We start from the raw sequence: 7,283 nt of genomic DNA, 5'->3' as shown, positions 1-7,283 counted from the left end.
AACAAACATTTGAAATTTATACACTTGCATAAATTTTTTTTTTCCGTTCCAGCAGTTTTTCTTCTGAGAGATATTTTGCTTTTTGACAGTTCTACAGGTTTAAGTGAAAAAATCGCTGGAGACGCACCTTATATTTAGTATTTTCTTGATTTCTTTAAAAATATCGAAAGTAAGTAAGATTTTTTTAATCTGACATATCAACATCAAAAATTTTTTCTGTCGATATCTGAAACCCTAAGAAGAGCGTATTTATTCATAAAGATGACCAGTGCAGAATTAAGAAGGGTTTCGTATCTTCATCTACATATATATGTATATCAAAACTATTTTCATTGTTACATTTGAAACTTACAAAGTTTTGTTGTTGTTCATGTTGTTTCTCATTAACGTACTCTCCGTTGATGAAACAATTGATGGACCCCGTTGTAGCGGCAAAGTTTGGTATATCACCAGTATTGGACGTAGTTTTGCTTATAATTATCGTCCCCAATTGATACTGTCGTAGTTGTTGGTGGCTCTGCAGTAGTTCGATCGTTTGTTGGCTGCCATCACCGGACACATTGCTCAGCGTGCTCGCAGACGGGTCCGACGTATTGCACTCCAGTATGCCGCCGATGAAAATATCCTGCGCCGGTTGCGTTTGCTGACAGCAGCTGACAACGTCCACATTTTGTTGTATGTCCAGCTCATCGAGGAGCAAATGCTCGTTGGCGTGTTCGCTGCATTCATCGCTGGCCGCATTGGCAGAAACGGGCGGTTTTTGCGGGCAGCAATCACTATAACAACTTCCGATTTGTAGTTTCGGTAATTCATCGTATACCGAAGCATTCGTTTGATTTTGTTGGTACTGAAGGCTTTCAAACATATTGCTGTAAGTTGCGGTGTGTTGTTCCGCAGTTGCTGTTGGTGTCGCTGCTGGGGTCGTGCCAGATTTGTTCATATTAAATATAGCTGTTAGTTGCTGTGGTTGTTGTTGTTGTGTTTGCTGCTGATGTCTGTTTCTATATTGCGCTCCCTTGCGGTTGCGTATTCGCTTTCGGTCGGATTTCCGAGGGTCGATACCCAGCTCCCAGTAGCCGCCTTTGCCCTTTTCAAATTTTTTGCGGTCAATTTTTCGAAAACATTGGTGCAGTGACAAATTGTGGCGTATAGAGTTCTGAAATATATTTTTGGACGATGAAAAAATATAAATTACATTTAGAGAAGTAATATATACTCCCATAAAGCAATATTATTATTTTTTTTTAATCTACATAAAATTTGATAGGACCGAAAATTTATTTTAATTCAATTTAATTTTATTAATAACTTCAGGCCGGATCAAGGTATCATACGACACATAACCGAATATCAGCTGCAGCTTCATATACCTCTGTCGCTAACAGAGTTCTCCAGATACCGAGCTACCCCCCGTAGCGATTCAGCCTTAAAGGTCCTTGGATACAAAACGAAAATCGATGCCCAAAAAAGGTGACAAGCTCCGCATTAACTCGACCAAGTACGCAGCTCTTTTTGTTGCATTCATAAGTAGCGCAATATATGTGGGAGGCAGGAACGGACGTGCAACTAGAAGAGGACGAACATACTAACTACAGAAGCGGACGAACATATTAACTACATTGAATTGCAACCCTGCGGACTTAACGTACGCATCCTTAGCTTGACGAACGAGACGAGACGCTTGTTGGACGAAATACAGGCAGTTGCAGTTTAAACCTCGGGCGAGCAGCATCACAAGATGCGTAAAACTATTTAATTAACATTCATTAAGATATTAAAACCTAATGTGAACTATTAACTTAACATTTATTAAAATTATACCTAATGTAACATATTTATTGAATAATATAAAATTGAAGCCGGTGGTGGTGACGCGTTAGTGAGGGTGGTGGTATGCAATAAAACGTGTGTTCCAGTAAAGAATATGGTTTTATAATCCTTCACAAGTGCGAAAATTGGGCGTTAAAAAAAAAACATAAAAATGGAAAATTCATACTAAGTTGATTCGGAGAATTTTGTTGAACTCGGCAAATTCAAAGTGACGGTTAGTATTTGAATTGTGACGAACCGAAAAACGCATAAAGTGAGGGAGAAAATTCGAGATGAAGACGTGAGAATCGACGCAGTATAAGCCGCACAGCATTATACTGCAGGCAAGCGAGTTAGAAACAGTACGAAGGCTGAAATAGTACATACATGCCGCACTGCAATGTACTGAGACAGCAATAGTTAAGGTTGCGAACGAGACGAAGGAAGAACCATAGAAAAGTGTTTGAAAAGCGAAGCGAAGTCGTAGAATAAAAAGTTGTTGTAGTAGTGACCCTGTGGGGAAAATCTCTAGTTCTGAACTGGGGCGCTTCTAGTACATTTAGACCCAGTACTGGTTCGCGATAAATCTCTTTTGCATGCAAGCAACTGGCGAATTTAACATGGCGATATCCTAGGAAGTGTCAATTGCCCCCCGCTGCATCCCTTTTTAGATAGTTCCGAACTAGTCCTAAATTCTATAGTTCCGAACCAGTTCTAAAATCGACAGACGAAAGAAAAAAGTATCATGATTTTTCAATCTTTTCGGTTCTTCCGTGTGTGATTTTACATTGGCTGCGTTTCTTTATACATTCCGGATAACCCCATTTCACAGCCGGAATAAACAGAATGCGTTTGAAGTACACGTCAACGTATCATCGAGAACATTCTAAAGAATAAATAAACAAAAAAGTTAATTCAGAATGAATAAAGAAATGCAGCCATTATTTTCAAAGAAAAGTTTTTTCAATTTAAAATTTAATTTGTTTGAATGATTGTACGTTTACTTACCTTACTGTAGCTGACTTTGCAGAGGTGCTCGCTGTTATTGGTTAGATTCCAGATGGCCCCAAGATGTTAATATGTTAACACAAAGCTTTGTTTTGTATTACCAAACTATGAAATAGCATCTGCGAAGCACAGAATAGAAGCGTATTTGAACGAAAAAGCCGCCGCACAAATATCTATGTAAAGTAAACAAGCCCCCCGCTGCATCCCTTATTCGATAGTTCCGAAATAGTAATAAATTCGACAGATAGGATCTAGTTCGTTCTGCATCCCTTTTTCTATAGTTCTGAACCATTTCTAAATTCGTCACTTTAGATATAAATTTGAAGTGAAAAAAACTGAAAAAATTAGTTTCTTAAAAGTACCACTTTTCGCCGATTTTGGACTGGTGGGGATATAGTTCCTATCGGACTAGTTCCTTTTTGGCGATAAAGACCTAGTACGGAACTAGAAATTTGATTCACTTGTCCGCGGTTTCCCTGCAGGGGAAAGCCAGCAGCAGTGGTGTTAGTTGCAGTGATTTGTGAGTGTATATGTACACGATCGCAAATTAGCGAAGCAGAAGTAGAACTACATACCACGAAGAAGACAGCAGCAGTGGTGTTAGTTGCAGTGATTTGTGAGTGTATATGTACACGATCGCAAATTAGCGAAGCAGAAGTAGAACTACATACCACGAAGAAGACAGCAGCAGTGGTGTTAGTAGCAGTGGTTTGTGAGTGTATAGGTGCACAATCGCAACCCTGCAAAAAATGGGACTAATCCGGGAGCAATCGCAAAGGAGCATGCGACTAATACCACTTTTGATCTCTTTATATGGAATGAACTGTTCGCTTTTGTTCGAGCATGTCCTATGAAGAGACTAACTGTTCACCTTTATACCCGAAAGGGTATAAAAAGCGACTAGTCACTTTTAAAAAATAAAAATTTGCGCGAGCTGAGATTCGAACCGGGGTGCTCAGTTTTGTTAGGCGAATACTCTCCCTGCGTGCCAACGCCGCACATGAAATTGCATTGACTAAGTGCGTACATATCATTAAATCGTTAATAGTACCCGATAGCGTTGAGTTGGGGACTAATTGATCTCCAATTATACCCATAAGAGACGAGTCGAGACTAATTGATCTCCATTAGTACCCGACTAATTAATGCCCTATTGTACCCGGTTGAGAGTAATCTCGGAATACTCTCTTTAGAGATTAGTCGCACAATTTTTTGCAGGGAAATTAGCGAAGCAGAAGTAGAACTACATACCACGAAGAAGACAGCAACAGTGGTGTTAGTTGCAGTGATTTGTGAATGTATATGTGCACAATCGCAAATTAGCGAAGTAGAAGTAGAGCTACATACCACAAAGAAGACAACAGTAGTGGCCAGAGTGCAAGCCGAAGAGCTTCGTATTGAGTAGCAACAGCGATAGACCACGATCTCAGAAATGTGTGATTGTATGAGATAAAGCAGTAAAAACAATATATAACGAATATAAAATTACATGAAAGAAGGCATAAAACAGTGACATCAAAAAGAAGAATGCTCAAACTACATATGTAGCGTAATAGTGTGAGCTAAACAACATAATACATAAACAGTGGAAGTTTGAAGCAAACACAGTGTACATTCACTTGAGAATAGCACAAATACAATGAAATAGAAACACAATAAAATAAAACATACCCTATAAACATTTTGGCGAACGTTCGAAAAGTACCTTCGATATCCAATGTGCATATCGAACTGAGAACGAACTCATAACCAACCTTGGTTTTCCAACGTTCAGAGCAAGGCGAATTTATATAAGGTACAAAAGGAGGATGAGTATAAAAACAAAAACTTACATGTATTTTGTTTTTGCTTTGGCGGCATAAACTGTCAAAATCTGTAAGAGTGTGTGTGGAAATTCAAACAAAATTTTTCAATTTGACATAAGAAGCCGTGAGGCGAAACACATACACAAAATCAGCTGATCTAGTAACACCACCTTATATAAATTCGCCTTGGTTCAGAGTAAATTTTAAATACACTCGAAATGGGTTCTAAAAAAAATTAAAACCATAGTAACAAGAGAGAAAGTGAAATCCAGCTCATTCTCGAAGGAAAATATAAGACAATCGCTCTCTCACAATAAAATTTCAATTCGATAATGGGCTGGATTTCGAATTCATAACGAAGGGAAAATACATTGGATAACGAAGGTGCCGTTTTGCTGGAGAATGGCTTAGTTCTCGAATCGAATACTAACCTATTGCACATTCGTTATCGAAGGTAAGACTCGAAAAAAAGATTGGTTTTCCAATCATTTTCGAATTGCTAACCTAATATTTATTGGGTAACTACACTACGTAATGAAACAACAGGCGTACGTTTTATGCAGAAAAGTGGAAGTAAATAGCAGCGATTGCAGTGCAACTATAGCTCATCAAGAACGACAACAGTGAAACGAGCAGTAACAACCCTGCAAAAATTGCGACTACTCCATGCATGCGTGTAAAGAGTACTCCCTAAGGATCAAGGAGTACTCCAAAATTAAACACAATTCATATAAAAAATAATATCCAATTAACATTGCGATGTCCTAAGGCAGGACCATATCGATGGCTGAGTGGAAGATCGACCTATCTCGGCAGCCAGTTCGAAAACGCTCTATTTCAAAAAACTTTTCAAGAACGCCCTATTTCAGAATTTAATTGAAAAACACCCTATCTCAAAATTCGGTTCAAAAATGCCCTATCCCACTTCAAAATGTATTGAAAATATGCTGATATAGGGCGTTTTTGAATCGGCAGCTGAGATAGGGCGTTTTTGAAACGAATTCTGAAATAGGGCGTTCTTGAAAAGTTTTTTGAGATAGAGCGTTTTCGAACTGGCTGCCGAGATAGGTCGATCTTCCACTCAGCCATCGATATACTCCATCCCTGCATTACATCAGAGTAGCACAAAACTACTCCAACATATTAACAATGGCATTGTTGTTATATTTTTTCGTTTGTACACGCTTTTGTTCTTCACTTCTCAAATGCTTTTTCGAAATTAATAAAAACCAAGAAAAAAATTAAAAATGCCTCTGATGGCATTCGAACCCGAACATGCTGGGAGATATAAACTAACAGCGAGCATCTCTACACGTTCAGCTACAGCCAGACATGCAAATGTGCTTTCAAATGCTCAACTTCAATGACATTTCGTTAAAACACGAGCAGTGATCAGATAACAAACAATAAGCTGGCGCAGAGACACGAGTTGGTCCGATACAGCATGACAGAGGAACACTTTTGTAAGTACTCCAATTTACCACAAATAGACTACATGGTCCAACGATTTTTGCAGGGAACGCGGAATTAAATCGCCCAAAGAAAGCAGCAATATTTAGTAAGAGAGAGCAGTCAAAATATAGATTTAGAACTTTTATGTTTATCAATGTAATTTGCTAACTGCATGCATTAACATAGAATCGGTCAAAATAGTGATAAGCAAACAAACTAAATTTAATCATTCTTATAACTTTGATAGCGATATTCTTTCACTTATAATACAACTAGTTTATAATTCCACTTTCATAAATTTATAGCTGATAGTTGTACAATTTGTAAGACCATGAACGCCCAAACTATTTTGAGTATGACCGTAGAAACATTGTAAGATAATTTAAGACGTGAGGGACTAAGTGGACAAGGACGGAAAAGCGAACTAAGGGACAGACTTCTGCGACATCACCAGCTTTTGCAGAGTGAAGGCGAAGAAAGCGAAAATGAATCGACGTATGAGGTACCCGCACATCCTTTACCGCAGACGGTAATGATGAGACCTACTTTTACATTAAAGGACATACAAGACAGCTTACCGTCGTTCACTGGCACTGACACGTTAGACGTACATGATTGGATAAGGGAGTTTGAGCACAATGCCATTACCTTAGGATGGAACGGACTTCAAAAATATGTGTATGCCAAAAGCTTTTGAAAGGAGCAGCAAAGTTGTTTTTGCGCTGTCAAGCCGGTGTTAAGGATTGGGATTCACTAAAACTCGCATTAATTGACGAGTTTGGTAACAAATTATCGTTATTAGATATTCATCACATGCTGCAAAATAGGCGTAAAAAGAACAATGAATCTTTTAAAGAATATGCACGCTCATGGAAATTGCAAAGCCAGTACATATGGACGAGGTTAGTCTTATAGGGTATTTCGTCGAATGAATTCCCGTTCTAGACCGAACAAAACTATTTTATACCAGGCACAAACAATAAAAGGTCTGAAACAGAATTTGAAAGTATATGAGAAGGTGCATTTTACGTTAAACAGGTCGCAATATGCACTTCGAAGGGTTCAGCTTCGCAAGTTAGTGACAACACGAAAAAATATTTTAAATACTCATCAACGACACATTTGCCAAAGATTGCAATAATAAAGATAAGCAATATAAATGTGGGGCATTTCACCTCAAGTGACCCAACTTTTGAAATCTATGTCTTC

The 7,283-nt window shown here is 38.4% G+C and overlaps 1 protein-coding gene across 1 annotated transcript; it reads right to left on the bottom strand.

Moving 5' to 3' along the window:
* Nucleotides 1–276: 276 nt before the first annotated feature.
* LOC118745482 (forkhead box protein I1) lies at nt 277–1,159 on the bottom strand (the record flags this gene model as incomplete). Its single annotated transcript, XM_036478930.1, is given in 2 exon segments — nt 277–300; nt 353–1,159. Coding segments are annotated over 2 exon segments (831 nt in total), but the record flags the coding sequence as incomplete, so codon positions are not given.
* Between the last annotated feature and the right edge of the window lie 6,124 nt (nt 1,160–7,283).

This window comes from Rhagoletis pomonella, unplaced genomic scaffold (assembly GCF_013731165.1).
Source record: "Rhagoletis pomonella isolate Grant_MI unplaced genomic scaffold, Rhpom_1.0 Rhpom_scaffold_00009, whole genome shotgun sequence".
Taxonomy (NCBI): domain Eukaryota; kingdom Metazoa; phylum Arthropoda; class Insecta; order Diptera; family Tephritidae; genus Rhagoletis; species Rhagoletis pomonella.
Note: the sequence above shows the minus strand (reverse complement) of the source record. Positions and strands in the feature narration are given on the sequence as shown.